This window comes from Frieseomelitta varia, unplaced genomic scaffold (genome assembly GCF_011392965.1).
Source record: "Frieseomelitta varia isolate USP_RPSP 00005682 unplaced genomic scaffold, Fvar_1.2 scaffold_751, whole genome shotgun sequence".
Classification (NCBI taxonomy): domain Eukaryota; kingdom Metazoa; phylum Arthropoda; class Insecta; order Hymenoptera; family Apidae; genus Frieseomelitta; species Frieseomelitta varia.
Genome location: NW_025110536.1, coordinates 238,072 through 256,262, shown reverse-complemented (window position 1 = coordinate 256,262; position 18,191 = coordinate 238,072). Strand labels below are relative to the sequence as shown.

Sequence of the window (18,191 nt, the reverse complement as noted above, 5' to 3'; positions counted from 1 at the left end):
AAAAATCGTGAAACTTAATCTCTTAGATCGAGATCTTGACTTTGAACGTAGTAAGATTGCGAATTTGTATATTTCAATGTTGCACTTATTGTCAGTTGCAAAGGAAAAATGTTTACCATGTTTCAACTGAGAAATCATGCATAAGTACAAATGAGTATTTTTTTCCAGGCGATATTGTTTAAGGTTAGAAAAATGTAAATCGGTCGGAGATAACTGAAAGAACACAGAGTTGATCGTGTTTATAGATACAATTTTGTATATATCTTCACGTCTATAAAATAGTTTATAAAATAACGACTATTTAAATACGTGCAATGAAAATATATTCGTGTTTTAATAAAAATATTTAATTTCGGGTGTATAACGAGTGTTTCCTTGCTTTTCTTCCCAACGTTGTTTTACGTAATCAAGTATAATCTGCCATCGAAATCATTTTTAATAAAATGTAACTCAATAAAATAAACATTTTTAATGAAATAAAATTTAATCGAATAAAAAACGAAAATGTCTTTTCAGATATATAAAATAAAAACTTATCAATTTATATTAAAATTTGGACTTCGTGATATTAAATTATTTTAGAGAAGTTTCTCCAAGACCGTTCATGCAACAAAAATGGCACAACACTTATCCTTTATAAACAGGTGAAGAACACGGACCCTTTCCACACACCAATATCGTAGACTCTGGTTTCGATTCAACAGTTTTTTTCCCCCCAAGGATCCATTCAGAACCATTGTCGAAACGACATGCCGCGGCGCGATCGGTAACGAACCCGATCCTCAGGAATCGGGAATAAAAAGGCGCCGATCGGAGGTAAAAGAGAAAAATCAGGCGGATCGTTAGCCGAGCGGACGACAATGTTCGTGCCGTGATTGAAACCACCATGGCAACAAATCACTCCTTATATGTATAGTCGATCGGCGTTTCTGCGCGCGCGAGATGAAAAGAAACGGCGCAAAAGAAAAAAAAGGTAGAGGCGATTGCGAGTGAAAAAGACGAGGACGACGAGGATAGTGGCCCGGAGAAGTGAAGAAAAGGGATCGAGCTGTGAGGCCCCATGCGGCGCTGAATCACGCTCAGACCTTTTTCACTTTGAGGTCCTTCGACGGTGACTCGGAGCTCACCTTTGTATGGTTGGCGCCGTGATTTTTCACGGTCGCCGTCGGGGAATAGTCGAAACACGGCGAACCGTGGCGCGGCTCGCTCGACTTGTATTTCAGGCCTTTCGTCTGGCCGGCTTCCCTATTTCTGCCGCGCCAACTTAACTCCATCTCCTTCGTCTTTTTCTCATTCCCGAATCGATTATTTCCGACTATTTTTGCACGGGATTCTCTCGGTTTACCTCGGGCTCCCGTTGGAATCCTCGAGATTCTCCGTATAAATTATATCCTCCCCTGAGATGAAATTGATCGCCAGCCGATAAAACTCTTTTTGGTGGTTATTTTAGTAGACGTTTTTCGTACGGTTTTAAACGTGCGTCATAGATAGTTTATGTGAGATTTAGTTCAGTTTTTAACCCTTTCACTGCTAAAGGCGTATATATACGCCCTTACAAGTCGGTTCATATACACGAAAGGCGTATCTATACGCTCTCACACGTCTATCAATATATACGAATGCCGTAAATATACGGCCTTTACGTTTTTCTTTAACACTGTAACTGTAGGTCGCAACGCCTAACAGTAGAATATCGCGCCGTCTGTACTCTGATGGTTCGCTCCGAAAGTGTGCCGCAGTGAAAAGGTTAATAATAATAATAACGAAGATATACGATATAGGTATACCAACATGCTCAAATTTTATTTTACGTGATTACTAATGTATAACAAAATAAGAAAATTGTTGTTTGGACTTAGTGAATTCGAGGAACACTTAGGAATTCTAAAATTAATCATACATACAAGAGTTTAACTCTCATCTTACTGTTCTCAATATTAATAACTGTTATTAACTTTATAATATTATTTATAATGTTTACATTATAATGTTAATAAGTTACTGTTATTAATATTAGTAAGATTGCATTAACTACGTGTTATAAATAATAAATATCGAAATTAAGTTTGTTAGGGGTGGTCTGCCTACGTAAATTCAAACCATCGCCTCCGCGATATACTACCACGCGCAATTATAAGCAGAATTCAATTCATTTTCTTTCAACAGCGAGTAAAGAACAGAAGAGAGAAAATCGTTTTCAATTTTTGCTGACAATTCAACATCTCGTTTCCAAATAATTATCAATTCTTTTCGTTTCACGTCTTAGAGGTGTTTTTTTCTAACAACGAGCAAAGAAAAGCAGGGAGGAAATCGTTTTTAATTTTGCCGTGTCGGCTGGCAATTTAACAACGATTGAACGGTATGGATTGGAAACGGGCGATAAACGGTCAGGCGCGATCGAGAGATTTTTAATAAAAGAGCGGAAGGCCGCGTGAAAAATGAGGCGCGAAGCGGAGAGAAAAAAAAATGGGAAAAAAGAGAGAGAGAGAGAGAGAGAGGCAGGGCTGCGTTTCGTACAACATTCCTATCGCGTCGGATCGATGCCGTTGTCGAGGTTGCGTTCGATTGTAACAATCGCTGATAAAGGGGAAGCAGATAGGAGAGAGCGATAGGCGGAAGAACCGGAGAGAAAGAGCGGGTGTAAAATGAGAATTACATCGAAATCAGACGATGGGTGTTCCGCCGATCAATTGCTACTTTGACAGCGAATGGCGAACACTATCGATGATCGGGAATGATTAATGACGCGGCACCGCTATAAACGCGATAATCTTGTACGAGCATCGAGAACGATTTACATTGTAGCGTTTCTTGTGTATCGAGGGTGTTATGTGCAATATATGTGCATGCAGGACCACCTCTGCTCCTTTCGAAACGATTATTCTTCGATGTCCGATTCTTCGATTATTTGTAGCATACGGTTGAAAAAAATAGATGAAAGTACCTTGCTACTTCAAAAGGCTGGAGTTACTGCGTTTGTCGATAAATAGAAAGTAATTCTCCTAATATTTTCTCAATATTTTTATTTAATATTTAAATTGTTTTATAACACGTTAAATTATACCGATTCTTGTTAAAGTCTTTTTTTTTTTACGAGACGTAAATTGTAAAACTGCTGTGGAATATATTCTTTGTGCAACGCGCATAAAATTCTGTTAAAGCGGTTAAAGTTTTGCGGTAAAGTACTTAACTTACATCCATAATAGTCGTAGGCTTCGCAGTTAAGATAGAAGCACAGATTATTACTCGGGTAATAACCGCCGCTTTAATACGAAAGCTCTTTATAGTTGTAATTTCTCTCATAGTTGCGTTTACTAAATTTTTAATATAAAGGAAAATCGCTATGAAACGTAAAACGTAATGTATTATATCTCGAAACAGACTTTTAGGAATAATATACGTACATGCAAAGGTGGATTTTCTTGAAAAGTAGTTGAAACTGAGCAATTAACGAGAGTGTAATATTTAAATGTTTATAATTATTATCGAAGCTAATCTAAGAGAACGAAGTTTAATCCTGTGGTTTACTTCTCTATCGTTAAAAAATTTCTATCATTAAAAGTTTTTTATATTTATGATAATTGCATATTTAAATAATTATATTATAATTGAAAATGTATTTATAATTGAGGAAAATGAACTTAAGAAAGACTATATATATATAACGAAAGAAAAGAGTAATTTACAATATCTCGATGGATAAATAAAGAAATACGAGGATCAACTTCATTTTTTTTTCCATTATAAAAATAATTCATTGTTAACAAAGTAACGATAGTTTTTTCAAAACGTTAAAAATCCCTTAAAGACGTAAAAAATTCAACATCTTCGCTCACGTCAAAAGCACGAGGGTAACGCGACATTTTTGAGAGAATTCGCGAAACAGCGTTAGATCGAGAGAGAGAGAGAGAGAGAGAGAGAGAGAGGAAAAAAAAAGAAAAAAAAGTTGCACATTATCGAAACGGAAGTCACGCGTTTCGACAGAGACAGAAGCTACTGCGAACACGTTTGACCGGGAGGGGAAATCCCGCGCATATACGGTCTCGCCACAGTTGCACGTTGCACATAGAGTAGTTGTATCCCGAGTCAAGTCAGGAACAAAGGAGTCTGTGTAACACGATAGTGGGTTTCGTGTTTCAGGCGGGCATGCTGCGTGGCGATCACGGGGAGTTCTGGTTGGAACCAGTCGCCGTGTCCCCGGAAGAAGAACGAGCCCGGCTGGAGGTTCGGCTGGAAGACGCCGGCGCCGAGCTCTACCGGAACTCGGCGCTCGGCAGGCCGCATCTCGTGTTCCGCAGGTCCGTCGAGCAGCCGCAGCTCGAAATCGGCGCCACAGGCCGCACCAGACGCCGACGAAAAAAGAAGAGAAAACTGGAGAGAAACTGCGGCACTCGCGGTGAGAATCCACCGACACCGTTTCCTCTTACTCTTTCGACGCATGCTTTCGTTCACCCGGCATTCAGCCTCCTCCCTTTCCTCTTTCTTTCATTCATCTTATTCCTTTATTTTCTTTGCCCTTTCGTTTTATTTTCGTCGCCTTCTTTCGTCGAGTCTCCCGTCTCTTGGTCCCTTCAGAGAGAGAGACACTCTCTCGATTTCTTTTCTCGTCGCGGAAAGGTTCGGAGGACGAGAGGACGACTGTTAGCCGAGCGCGTCTGTCTGACTCTTTTTTTCCCTGTTCTACTTGCCGAGGCCGTTCGATCGTACGCCGATAAAATTCTTGTTACTCGTCGCGCAGCTTGATTTCAGAAGCATTCAGGAACTTTGTAGCGGCCGGCAGCGTCTTTTAGCCGATTATGCTCATTTGTTGAAAAATGTATAGACTCAAAAGAGGAGGTAAAAGATAAACAAGGCAGCGAAAAAGACTCGTTCAACTCGTTCAACCAGTATCATTTCATCGAGTTTTAATTTAGTTGAATTTTATTACTAATTTGCATCGCGAAGAAAGGGAAACACGAAATAAAATCAAATACCTGAAATTTTAGGTAATCTAATATATGTATTAATATAATCATTACGGCATTATTTAGTTAGTAAAATAAAGTTAAATATAGATGTTTAGAATGACAGAATTTGAAGAATATTACAATGAAAGTCAATTCATTTGACTATTTCTTTTTCGTTGCCTCATTGAAATGAATATAATCATGGAATATATAATATTTAAAGTTATTATATTATATTATAATATAATTTCAATTATAATAAATATTTGTACAAGAATTATGATAATTATCACTATAATATAATATTATATTGTAATAGTTGTTATTATAATATAATATTATAATATAATTGTTATTATAATATAATATATTTAATATTATAATATTTATGATTTATTAATATTGTAATATAGTATTACACAGAGTGATTCACGTAACGATTGCACACTTGAAATAATTTTTAAATTATCTAATGAAAAATTACTTAATACAAAAATTGTATGATTTTAACCGAGGTAAAATGTGGCCTGTCAGTTTTTTACGTGTGTCGAGGAGTTTCGAAATTTCCAAGTTCATCTTTATTTTTCTTAATTGGACAATATATCTTTTTCATCATAAATCGAAAGAATTTAAATTCCAAGTAATTTCGGGGAATATTGTATTTTGCAAATTGTGTCGAAATACATCAGGCATCACTCGCTTTTGTATCGCGCATGTATCATGTCTCACGCGACCTTCGGCACGCGGCGAGGTGAGGTAGCGTAGAGTGAGATAATTCCAAGAATTGGTGGGGATAGCGACGTACGCTTAAGCTACTGTAATACTTAATCGCTTAGAATATCCAGAAATCTTGTTATCGTTCAGTTACCGTACAGCATCGGCGATGGTTACACTACGATCCACGTTCCACTCGAAATAAACTTCTGCGTCGACATCGATCGAGATCGAAGTGAGATTGGATACGTCTTACATACGTAGAAAAATCGAAAAATTATACAACGAGAAATTGGCAGATTTAATGTTATAAAAATGTCGCTATACCAGAAGCAATACCAATGAAGAAAATGCTGTTGCTCTCTTAGAAGCTGTAGAATATCAATCACATGTTGGCACAGATTTCTCGATAATCCAGAATTAGTCAATCAAGTGTCACATATCACCCTATATCTTCGTCGAAAGCTTCACAGATCCGACTTTTAAAATCGAGTACAATACGCTGAATGGTCTTTGCAGCAAGTAAGTGTTCATGTTTTATATTGTTCACGGACGAAGCGACATTTGCCAATCATAGTAACGTCAATTTGTAGAATTTAAATAATCCCTATTGGATGAGAATTAGTTCATTTACGCGTAATTTAAAAGTTATTTATATGACGTGTAAGTTGCGCGAATCACCCTGTATGATGTGTACATAGTCGTTGAATTCGTTATTAGTTAAGGATAAAGAAGAGTTACTGAGTTCCTAAAAAAATTTATCGACGTCGTGCAAGAGTAACTATTTTCAATTTCACTGTTGTTACTTTTATTCGTTAAATAACCTTTAAATAGCTCTCAATGGGGAAAAAAAGAACCGATTTCCATGACCGATAATTTAGATACCGAGTCGAATCTCCCTCCCAGCTCGTTCTCTTCCCGTTTCGTCCGTTCTTTTTTCGATTTCTCTGGCTGGGAGCGTTTATGCCGTCTGAAGCCACAGGGTAATTGGATACACGAGCTGCAAAGCGTGGGCGTGTCGACGTCGAACGTTATCTTCTTATCGATGAAATTGCACCGGGATGCGACAAGTGTTACAACCGCGAGAAAATTTTTCTCCCGTTAATTACGGGCTCGCTTAATTAGAGACTGTTCTAGCATACGTTTAGTATTGTTTCTAATTGAACGGTGATATTTTTGAATCCTTTTTACAGTCTTGCGCGCCGTGTCTTCAGATGGACTCTGTTACTTAGTTATTACAATGAATTTTGCTGGTCTAATTGCGTTACGCGATAAACTTTCACGTAAATCAACGTGATACGTTATATAGACGTAACTCGTCTTTCATGTTTATTCCGATATTAATACGTGACGGGTTTCTGCAATGCTAATTAAAAGTATCATCTAGTGTACAATTGGCACAACTTACCAGCTAGTTCGACAGCTATGATCGTTTCTTTTTGTTGAACTTTTGAAATCTTCAATGAGTAATACTCAGAATAGATTTGAGACTGAGATTTTTCGTCATTACTAGATTGAAGTTCTTTAAGCATACAATAATAGTTGGTTGACTTTATGTTCCAAGATTACGTTCTTTCAAGAAGGTATGAACGAATAGATTCACAGCGGCAAATTAGCAAAGTCCTAAGAATAATATCAATGTCAAATTTAAGTATTTTTGTTACATTAAAAATATTTTTCTCAACAAGTCGTCGAACGAATAGGTGTATAATATGTATCAACTATAGTACATCATTGATTTCGCCTGAATGTCGCTTGCAGCTGTTACGTTAGAAACGGTGATTTCAAAAAAAAAAAAAAAAAACGAAGGTATTCTTGAATTTTTTTATTAAAACAAATAATTTTGGAATATTTGAACATTTTCATCAGTTTTCTCTACAAATACTCCGTGTACGTCAAAAAATCGATACTAAAATATATACTTGCGTCGATTCACTGCGTGAAGATATCTAAAAAAAGGGAGGATGAGCCAATACTTCTTTAATCCGCTATAAATAAGACACATTGAGCCGAGCTAACGTCTCGCGTCTTTTTTCGCCCGATGACATCAAAATCCGTAATAGAGGCAAATTGGCCGTGGCACGATGCGTCTCTGTCAGTGAGGCAGAAGGTTAGTTCCTTATACCGATCGTAAATCAGTTTTAACAAATGCTAAAGCCACGCCTCGTTTCCTCCTGTTACGTGGCATCCCGAACGCCATCGCTGTCGTCGCCGGAGACGACACTTCCGCTAATTACAACGACGCCAGGCATAGCCCAACGATGCATGCACGGTGCACGAAAGAAAAAAGGCCTCGGGAATCTAACACCGCGACGACGACGATAAATTTCTTAATTAATAGGTAACGGGCCAATCAACGGGGGAATAACGGTGAGAAGAGGGGGCACGGAGAAGAAAGGAATGAGTAGCAAATGGGAAGTGGCACTTACAGCGAGAACAGACCGGCACCTTCCTTTTTCTTCACCACCTTCGCATTCCTGTTCTCATTCTCATTCCCTTCGTTCTCGTTCCACTGCTATTAGCCTCGTATGGCGGCTGCTTCGTTCGCCAGCGGCGCATATTACAAGTATTTATCCCGTCTACGGTAGAGATGGAATCGAATACCTCGCAAGTAGCTTCGAACCTTTGGCTGTTGCATTCGAAACTTTTAACAAAAAATATTTCAACAAGTACGGTGGACCCTCGAGCTTGAAACTCGAACGAGAACTCGAAAAACGCGACAACGATTCTTCCCTTCGATTCGATCTTCAACGATCTTCGAACTGTCAGGATCAAGCTGTCTGTTAAACTCTGTATGAGAGCTGTTTCCATTTAAATTCTAGGTATATGTTGTTTTGTCACTATTTATCAGTATAATCTCCAAGCCTTTAAAATTATTATTTCATGTAAAAAGGCACTCGGCGTTATTCAACGTTATTGCAAATTTGCAACATTCTATGTCGTTAATTCTAAGTCCGCAATTTAAGAAAAAAATTATGCATTTGAATCGTGGATTGAAACTTTTTGTATTGGATTTTTGGAATTGATCAATTCAATTTACATTATTTCTTAAGTAACTCGGAAGTCGAATCATTCTCTGGAACAGATTGTATTCAAATTCGAGGGTCTATTGCGTACTTGAATCTACGCGTGATGGTTTCGAATGCTTCATGAACTTCCGGAAATGGGAACAATACTTCCAAGTAATTTCGAATACTGATAAATAGACATGGGATCGAATATCTCACAAGTTCGAACATTTTAAATACGTATGTACGTCAAATGAAATATGTTTGTATCTTTTTATACCATCTTCAATTCTTCCTCAACATTTAAACGTTTGCTTCTTCATTGTATCAGTACAAATGTGTACATTTACAAAATTTGTAGATGTTCGGTATAACATGAACACGTGTATAATGATTACATTCGTGTAAAATGAATATAAAGTGTAACGAATATAAATGTGAATGTAATTATTGAAATACTGAAGATCACTCTGTAGAATTCCAATTCTCAAGAGTGAAGGCTGAATTTTACAAGCAAACTTATAAGTACGTCTTCGAAACTTGATAGATATTCATTCCAGAATTCTTGTATAAAACGAACGAGTACATTACAAGTGTATTCATTGAAACATTTTTGTTCTCGAGTACACATATAATGTACGAAATCTATGGAACGAAACTTAGACATCAAATTTTACTCAAGTTCGTACATATTCGACTTGATCCCATCCCTAGCCTCTACATATATATAACATAATTGAACGTGTTTCGATAGGGGAACGTGGGCGTTCCAGCGACACGGTGCGTTCGTCGTTTTGTCGGCATCGAACGTCTTTGATCGTAGAAAAAAAATTGGAATTCTATATTTATGAGCTTGTCGCGGAACGTTTTCGATAAAATCTCCGCCAATGATCCGTCTTCGTTCGGCCACTAATTATCTCGAAATTGGATGTATTAATATACAAAGTGCGGGCTGAGGAGAATGACTTATCGCGCGACGAGTCGTCGCAGCGACTTTACGATCGAATAAGTGAATCGAATGGTACTCCTATTGATTTCTATTCGAAGTCTGTGGGTGGTAGGTCTCAACGTATGTCGCGATCAATTAATTAGATAAGTTCGAGACTTTTTGAGTTGATATGTTTGAAGTTGATACGACTAATTGCTAGTTAAATAGGAGAAGAAGAAAATATAAGTAAGTGGTCTGATATGTGATTGAATTTTTCAATATTGTGAAAATTTGAATATGATATTCAAGCATGATTCAATACACGAAATTTCAATGTCTAATTGAAAGTTCACTCTTGAATCAGTGAACTCCTATTGTATGAGCTACAATTATTTAAGCTATCCCTCGACAAGTTTATATAGTCGGAGTTTTGCTGTGAAAACTTGAAAATTCTTGGAAATCTTCGTTGGTCTTCGGTATTTAAAAATTTTTTATCGATCTTGCGTCTTCAAAGTTTTGAAGATTTTGATGGATGAGAGATATTGAAAACTAAGTGAGTATATATACAAGCATAGTATCTGTAACAATAATGTGACAAAATGTATTATTAAAGAAAATCATATGTTACACACATATGTGACTACAGTTATATCTTATTGCAATTGAATGTAATTGATACGATTAAAGAAATGAAGCCTAGTCAAAAATTTGTTTCTGTTATTAAACATTATAAAAAGTACTCTATTTACAGTCTTGTATATGCTATGCGTTCTCTGCATTTCTGCATCATTAAGTTTCTCATAAATTGCACAAAAATCGTTTAATTACTCATTCACGTAATGAATGCAAAGATGAAGAAAAAAAAAGACTTGTAACATATCAGATATTCATCAAATTTTCAATATCTGTTACCTCGTATCGAGATCTTCAAGGCTTTTCCAAGACAAATCAAGATTATTAAGATTCAAGGCTAATCAAGATCTCCAAGGCTAATCAAGATGAATCAAGACTTTCCACAGTAATTAAAGCTTCCAAGACCCGAAGCCAATCAAAGCCTCTCAAGACTCAAGGCTAATCACTACTTTCGACACTCTCAAAACACCAAATCACAGTTCTAATTCTCTACATGTACGTACATACATACACAATATCGTCCAAAGCGATACGAAAGTGCTTCCTAACCCATCGCTAGATACAGCGCTAACTCGTAAATTTACATTTCCTCCTCCTCCTCTTCCTCCTCTTCCTCCTCTTCCTCCTCCCCCTTATCGCTGAGTGTTAACAATGAAACTCCACGGTTCGTCGGTGGAAACACGTGGAAACTTTGATTGCCCGATTTCAAATTAACTACACGAACAGACGTGCACGGGGGATACACGTATATAGGTATCGCGGAGGGGTTACGACCAACACAAGGCGGTTTAAATTCGCGTGTACCGAAAATCGAGGGTAGTCGAGCGCCCGGGCCAAAGTGTCCAAGGGAGCGCGATTAATTCGACTAATTTGGTCACGAATTTCCAAAGTGGTGATCCGTAGCCGGCGCATGTTTGCCGCGATTCCCCGCGCGCAACCTATTAACCGAGTGACGAGACCGCGTTTCACCGGATTAAACGATCTCGCGGCGAAGCCGATACGATCACGGTAAGATCACCGCTGGCTGGATATAGAGACGCGGCACCGCGATTCGCCGCAAACTTGTAATTAAGCACAATGAATATCCATTTCGGCAAGCCAGGGCCCGATCTATCGGCGAGGCACGGCTGAAATCTTAATTGCACGGCTCTGCGATCGAGCAATCTGCATAAATTAAGGAGACCGTCTTACGTGATCCACGTGGTATGTAACTTACATCTTTTTCGAGATAGAGCGTGCGGGGGCTGGACTCGCAGATAGCGGCCCCTTCGTGCAATTTCGAACGTTGAGCTACCGAGGAAGATCGATGGGCTTGCGTGAAAATTAAACATCCGTTTCGCATCGTTTCGTTCTACATCCGTCGGCGGGATTTCCTCGCGGTCTATCCCGAACGATTTGTATAATATTTTAGCCCTCTTACCTCCTCACGAGGTAACTTCCATGCATTTATCCCGAATTAAATACTTGTTTCATATTTCTTACTTTTACTCGTATTTTACTTGTTCATGTCTTTATACGTACGTTTTTTTTTTTTTTTTTATCGCTGTTTCATACGATGTACTTTGCATTAACAGAATTTTTGTCCCGTAAGAAGTAAATTAAATAAATTGATTGAACTATATCGTTTTTCTAGTAAAAATATTCGTCGAACAATTTCGTTATTTCGAGAAAGAGAAATATCGGATCAACGTGTTTTTTTTTTTTTTAGAAAAGTCACAGAGAGTGGATTTTAAATAACTAGATTATAATTTAATCAGGCACAAATATTTGTTCTCGAATTGCTGTTATTTTAATAAAGAAACAGAAAATATACGGATGTTCGTATATTATAGTTAATAAATGTTACTTTTTACTGTGGTACATCCATTCGAGAAGTTCACGTGTGTACTGTTAACGAAGACACGCGTACGCATATACACCTCCGATCGTGTTCAATCGAATTGCTCAATTTACCAGAGCCACGGTGGATTTTCTCGCGAATCGACACCTTACAGAGATCGCAAGCACTCGACACGAGTATATTGAATACGTGACGCATCGCATCGTGTAGCCAAAATCGGGCGAACGATCGATCGCGTACACGTCATCGTGACCAGGCGATTAATCATCTCGCTCGGCGTTCGCCGACGATCAACGTCGAGAAGATGGAATTCCTTTTCGCGAAAATCAAACGTGGAACGTGTAAACGGGAGTTCCATCGAGCCGGATCGGAATTTCGGATCGAAAGGGATACTAATCAAAGGCTTTTGGGCGGGGTTGTGTTGCACAGAGCCGAGGCGGCTGACGGAAACGCGGCTCGAGTGGCAAACGCAGCCGGGGCTGGTGCAGGTTCAAGGACGGGGCCGAAGAAAACACCATCAGACGAAACGATGGCAACGCTCCAAGAGATCGATCAGCCGGCCGCGTCACGTCGAGGCGCTCGTTGTCGCTGACACGACGATGATGGCTTTTCATCAGGACGGCGACGTCGAGACGTATCTGCTGACCATCATGAACATGGTGTCGTCCCTCTACCTCGATCCGACCATAGGGAATTTCATTAACGTCGTCGTGGTCAGGATTATCCTTGTCGAGGAGGACGACGCGGAAGTACGTGCGAATTACGCCGGTGATGTGCGTTGCGTTCAACAACTGGATGGGCACGTCGTTGTTTCACGACAGCCGTGTTTTGTCCAGTTTATTATTTAATAACCGGATAGATGGTAGCACCTGGTGAAATTAATTTTTTGTTTTTCTCTTCCTTTTCTTGAAATGGTGGCGACTGTAATTGACGGAATAAGAATGTTGGTCGATTGTGGATTTTTATGCATTTGAGACAGTACACGGTGTATAGAATGTAGAAAAAATGTATATAAATGTTTCAAGGTGGAATATATATAGTAGATGGAACAAGTTTCTTTTCTTCTTGTCAAATGTATAAGAATCCGCGATCTAACGATCACAAATATTATCCGAGTATTGTACCAACTCTTTGAGTGTTCGCTAAAATTGCCAAATGTCTACAAATCTACAAGAAGAGGATATAACAAATTAAGAATTTATTTATTTTACATACTGTAATATAAATTTGTACGACAGTTTAGTAGCGCGAATTAAACACTCAAAGGATTAATACTTTCGAACAGTAGAACATTACATGATTTTCGTATCGTTTGAACCAAGTCAATTCCCGATTAAAGCTGAACACTTGTTACGTGTAAGACGAAAAATCACTGGTATAAAAGAGGATCGTCCAATTATACAAGTGAATTTGTAACTGTGATCTTTGCATCGACCACCATTTACTGACACTGCACTCGCCCTCTCGGAACGACTTAACACAGTGTCCCCGTGCGAACTGATTCGACAACACGCGTGCCAATCATCCATGAAACATTGGTGCGTCCGTCGAAAACGAATCGGCGTTGAAAATGTTTGTGTCGTCGCGCGATGTCGAACATTGCCGAGCTCGGGCCGGCAGGCTCGTAAAACCGTAGACAGGAGAACGATGGGAAACGTAAACCGGGAGAAAACGCATGGTCATTTCTATTCGGCTGGATTCGCGAAACGGCCGGGACTAACGTCCGTTTTCCAGGAGGGGCTGGACATCACGGTGAACGCGGACAGGACGCTGTACAATTTCTGCAAATGGCAACAGAAACTGAATCCCGCGGACGACTCGCATCCGAATCACCACGACGTGGCGATTCTGGTGACGAGGGAGGACATCTGCTCGAGGGCGAACACGCCGTGTAGCACTCTGGGAGTGGCCCACGTAGCCGGTATGTGCCAGCCGGACCGCAGCTGCAGTGTCAACGAGGACAATGGGATCACGCTCGCGCACACCATCACCCACGAATTGGGACACAAGTGAGTGGGAAACGTTCGATCGATTTTTAACTCTTTCGTTACTGAATTCATTACTGCGCCGGGAATCTGAATTTTTTTTTTTTTTTTTTTTACTTTCTCTCTTTCTTCTTTTTTTTTTTTTATGAGAGTGGAATTTAGAATCTTTCTTTACAGTTACTTTGCAAATCCTTTCTGAGGATACGGAGGACACGATCCGTTGCTGGCAAATGATACTTTATTGAATTGTTAAATGTTTGCTCGATTGTTGAAATTTCAAAAAAACGAGGGGGAAAGAAATGGAGACATTAAGAACAAAACGATGAATTTTTAATGATTGTTTTTGAAAAATATGAAGTCAGTGTTATATATATATTTTTTTAATTACCATAATTTGAAACATTGACAATTTTTCACTCTTGTTCAAGTCTTCACTATGTACGACGTTGTCTTAACAGAAACCGTGAATTTCTGATATTTATAATTTACCTGTTATTCCGGTTATTCTTTACGTAGTCTTCATAACAATAACAAAATGAATTAAAATAAAATAAAAGGAAGAAATAGAGAACGAGGCCGAATGTCGTCGGCAAAACTTGTCCCTAAATTTCCTCCGAAAGAAAAAGTAACGACTCGCAGAAGTGAATTATCTTTGTGAGACTCGAGTATTACCCCTCTTATAAGCCAGAGAAATTTATCGCTCCTTTTTTATTAGATCCTTAGAAGCACACTTAGGCTGGCCAAGCTTCTTTGCCTCGCAGCAATTACCCCAAACATATTTCATATTTCTTGGTGGCCAAGTATCCTCGATTTGGCTAACTTTCTACCAGCCGGTAGAGTAAATTTTAATATTATATTTGAATTTACATTGTGAATAGCTTTTTGTCCCGTGACACTGATTTTAAACGTGAAAAAGTAGAATCGTAACGAAGTTTAATTTTAATCTGAATTTCTCTGAACCACGGAAATTTAAAAGTATCTCAAAAGTATAAATCACTTAGCTGATTACCGTCTGTAACTTTAAAAATATTCTGCCATTTCAGATTAAATTTTCGTACCATAGAATTAAACTTCGTTTTTAATAGAAAATTAAATTTCTTCTACCGAGAAGTACACGTGCGAAAACTTCAAAACTTTGATGATATAATATATTTGATATGCACCAACCTATTTCTAATTGCATAGTTCTCAAAAAAAAAGATGAAATTGCTCTACTTACATAAAACTGTGAACACGAAACTCGAGTTTAATGATTATATATAATAAAATTTGGAACAAGTCAAAAAATGTATACAGAATTTAACATAAATATATATTTAATAAAAGATTGGGATATGGCATCTTAAGCATACAACACAATTTAAGGAAAACTTTGCTCAATATTGACTATTCAAATACTTTTATTGCCTCTAGAAATTTATACATTATACATTTTCAGAATGATTAAACATTCTATCAACATAATCCTGATAATTGGATATTGCATATTACTACTAACAAAATTTCCAAATATTTTATACAATATGAATTCGCAAAACACTTTAAACAATATTGTCATTCGCTCGATACACCAGTCGATTTTACGTATAAAAAAAAAGAAAAGTCATCCAAATCGCAATGAACAAAAAATAATTGGTCGTGCCAATGCGTAGCTCGTTCTATCGAGAGTCTGATTCTCCGTGCTCATTAAGCGATTTGCTTTCATTGATATAATAACCGATAACGGGATCTGGTTATCGCGTTTGCCGCGTATTTGGCTGAAACCGTATCGCGGACAAGCACGTGTGAACTCGGGTCGTTTTGTTACGGAATCTCTCCGCGTGTTAGCCGTTTCGATTTCGAGGTGATTCACGACCGTGACACGATTTCGACTCCAGCTTTGGCATGTACCACGATACGGAAAAAATCGGGTGCAGCAAACGGGACGGCGACACCCTGCATGTAATGACGCCGACTTTCGAGGTGGACACCATTGGCGTCGCCTGGTCCAGATGCTCCAGAAGGGACATCACCAACTTCCTGGAGTAAGAAATTTTCGTATCTCTTTCCAAGATGCTTGTTACATTGTTCCATTGTGTGCGAAACATTCGAGGAAGGAAATTGAATTGTTAGGTTGTTGCAGACGAAATGACGACATTCTTCTTGAGTCTATGTGACAAAAATGGACATTATATTGTTAAAATACGTACGGCGTTTAAATATTTTACAATACGAAATGATTGATCACGAGTATCTGAGAAGATGCAACGTGAATAGATTAACATGGTTAATATAAGTTTCAACGTTTATAGCTTTCTTGAAGATAATATTAATCATTTTGTCCATTCTAAGCAATTTTACATAATTAAAATCGAAATTCTTCAATTGATTATTGATAATTTTCTGATCAATTGTTCATGCTTGTGTATACACTTTCCAGTCTATATTTTTCAGATGAATGATAGACTCTCTTCGCGTCGTTATTAAGCTTTAAGCTCCAGATCTGTGTCTATTATTTAACAGTTATTTATATTAGTCATTAGATTTCGAATTTCACGCATTTATAAAACCCACCATGGGTTAAAAAAGCTTCAAGGGTGACAATACTTTTGCCGTAGTCAAGGAAAAGGCGAGTGTCTGGAGGATGAACCGGCAGACAATGATTACTCGTATCCAGACTTACCACCTGGCGCAATGTACAACGCGGAGCACCAATGCAGACTTCAATTCGGTGTTAGGGAAGCTTCCGTTTGCTCCCCGTTGCAGGAGGTGATGAACAAAAGTAAATCGAATACGGGGCAATTTTAGGGGCGGTGAATAGAGATCGGTGATTTTGTTCGCAGATCTGCTCGAAATTATGGTGCATCGTTGATGGCACTTGCACAACCATGCTTCATCCGGCTGCCCCGGGGACACACTGTGGCAAACATATGGTACGAACAGTAGATATATAATAGTCATACAGTTGCGGTTCCCGAACGAACGTTTTGATTACACCGATATTACGGTCTAATTACCTACGAATATATGAAAACTGATGATAATATTCATTCTGAACGCCTTTGGATGCATGCGTATCTGTTCGAATTAATCTTTCACGTACTACGTATATATGTATGTATGTATGTATGTACGTATGTATATTATTCTGTCTCTGAATACGAGAGAATTGGACACGTCTTCGATAACATCTTCGAATGTTTGGTTCGCAGTGGTGCCAGAACCAGGAATGCGTGCCGATTGTGGACAGACCTCGCCAGATCGACGGTGGATGGGGCGAGTGGGGCTCTTGGAGCGAGTGTTCGAGAACCTGCGGTGCAGGTGTCTCGATCGTCGAGCGGAAATGCGATCACCCGGAGCCAGCGCACGGCGGGAAGTTCTGCATCGGTGAAAGACGCCGATATAAGATTTGCAACACCGATCCGTGTCCGGAGGAAACGCCCAGCTTCAGAGCAGTCCAGTGCAGCAATTACGACGGCAAAGAATACAAAGGGAAGAATTACACCTGGCTGCCGTATTTCGATCAAAGTGAGCCATCAGTTTTTAGATCTTCTTTCGTTTAAAGATGCAAATAAAACATAAATATTTCAGAGATGGAATTTAATATGTATATATAAGAGTGTAATGTATATAATTATGTATTATATATACATATGTTGTATTATGTTTATAATATGTAATTATAAGAATATAATACATTCTTAGAATCTTTTTTATGATGAGAATAATGCGAAATTTCTAAATTTCTTTGAGGAAAATAATTTCGTACTCGACGGTAAAAAATAATCAAACTCTTAACTGATATCATTGGATCATTGAGCAACGTAATAATTTAGATTATTATACCCGTTCAACAATCTTAGGACAAATATCTTTGTTGAAAGATTGAAAATTGAAAAAATGAAATAATATTTTGTACAATTGCGTTCGAAAATTGCGTTCGAAAATACACGTGCAATTTAAAAGTATTACTTTCTACGATAAATATTGAATATTAAGTATAAAAATCTAAGGTCTTTTGACTTGGTACTTAGTTTTAAAATTTGCTAATTGATTTAGTTAGTTTTATCAAATGCTCAAAATCTTAATAATCCAGCATAAAATACTACAGTCATCTATGACCCAACTATTTGAAGAAATTATTTTTAAAATTATTTT

General features: G+C 38.2%; 1 protein-coding gene across 4 annotated transcripts in view; it reads left to right on the top strand.

Moving 5' to 3' along the window:
- LOC122535638 (A disintegrin and metalloproteinase with thrombospondin motifs 7-like) overlaps positions 1 to 18,191 on the top strand; it is a 99,218-nt gene that overhangs the window by 76,525 nt on the left and 4,502 nt on the right. For 2 of the 4 annotated variants that reach the window (XM_043667334.1, XM_043667335.1), the window contains exons 4-10: positions 4,141 to 4,396; positions 12,499 to 12,842; positions 13,804 to 14,078; positions 15,932 to 16,078; positions 16,652 to 16,802; positions 16,877 to 16,966; positions 17,246 to 17,561. In XM_043667334.1, coding sequence (XP_043523269.1) covers positions 4,141 to 4,396; positions 12,499 to 12,842; positions 13,804 to 14,078; positions 15,932 to 16,078; positions 16,652 to 16,802; positions 16,877 to 16,966; positions 17,246 to 17,561 — 1,579 coding nt within the window. Of the gene's footprint in view, positions 1 to 4,140; positions 4,397 to 5,942; positions 6,183 to 12,498; positions 12,843 to 13,803; positions 14,079 to 15,931; positions 16,079 to 16,651; positions 16,803 to 16,876; positions 16,967 to 17,245; positions 17,562 to 18,191 lie in introns of those variants that run through there. The other 2 variants (XM_043667336.1, XM_043667337.1) reach the window with 2 other exon arrangements.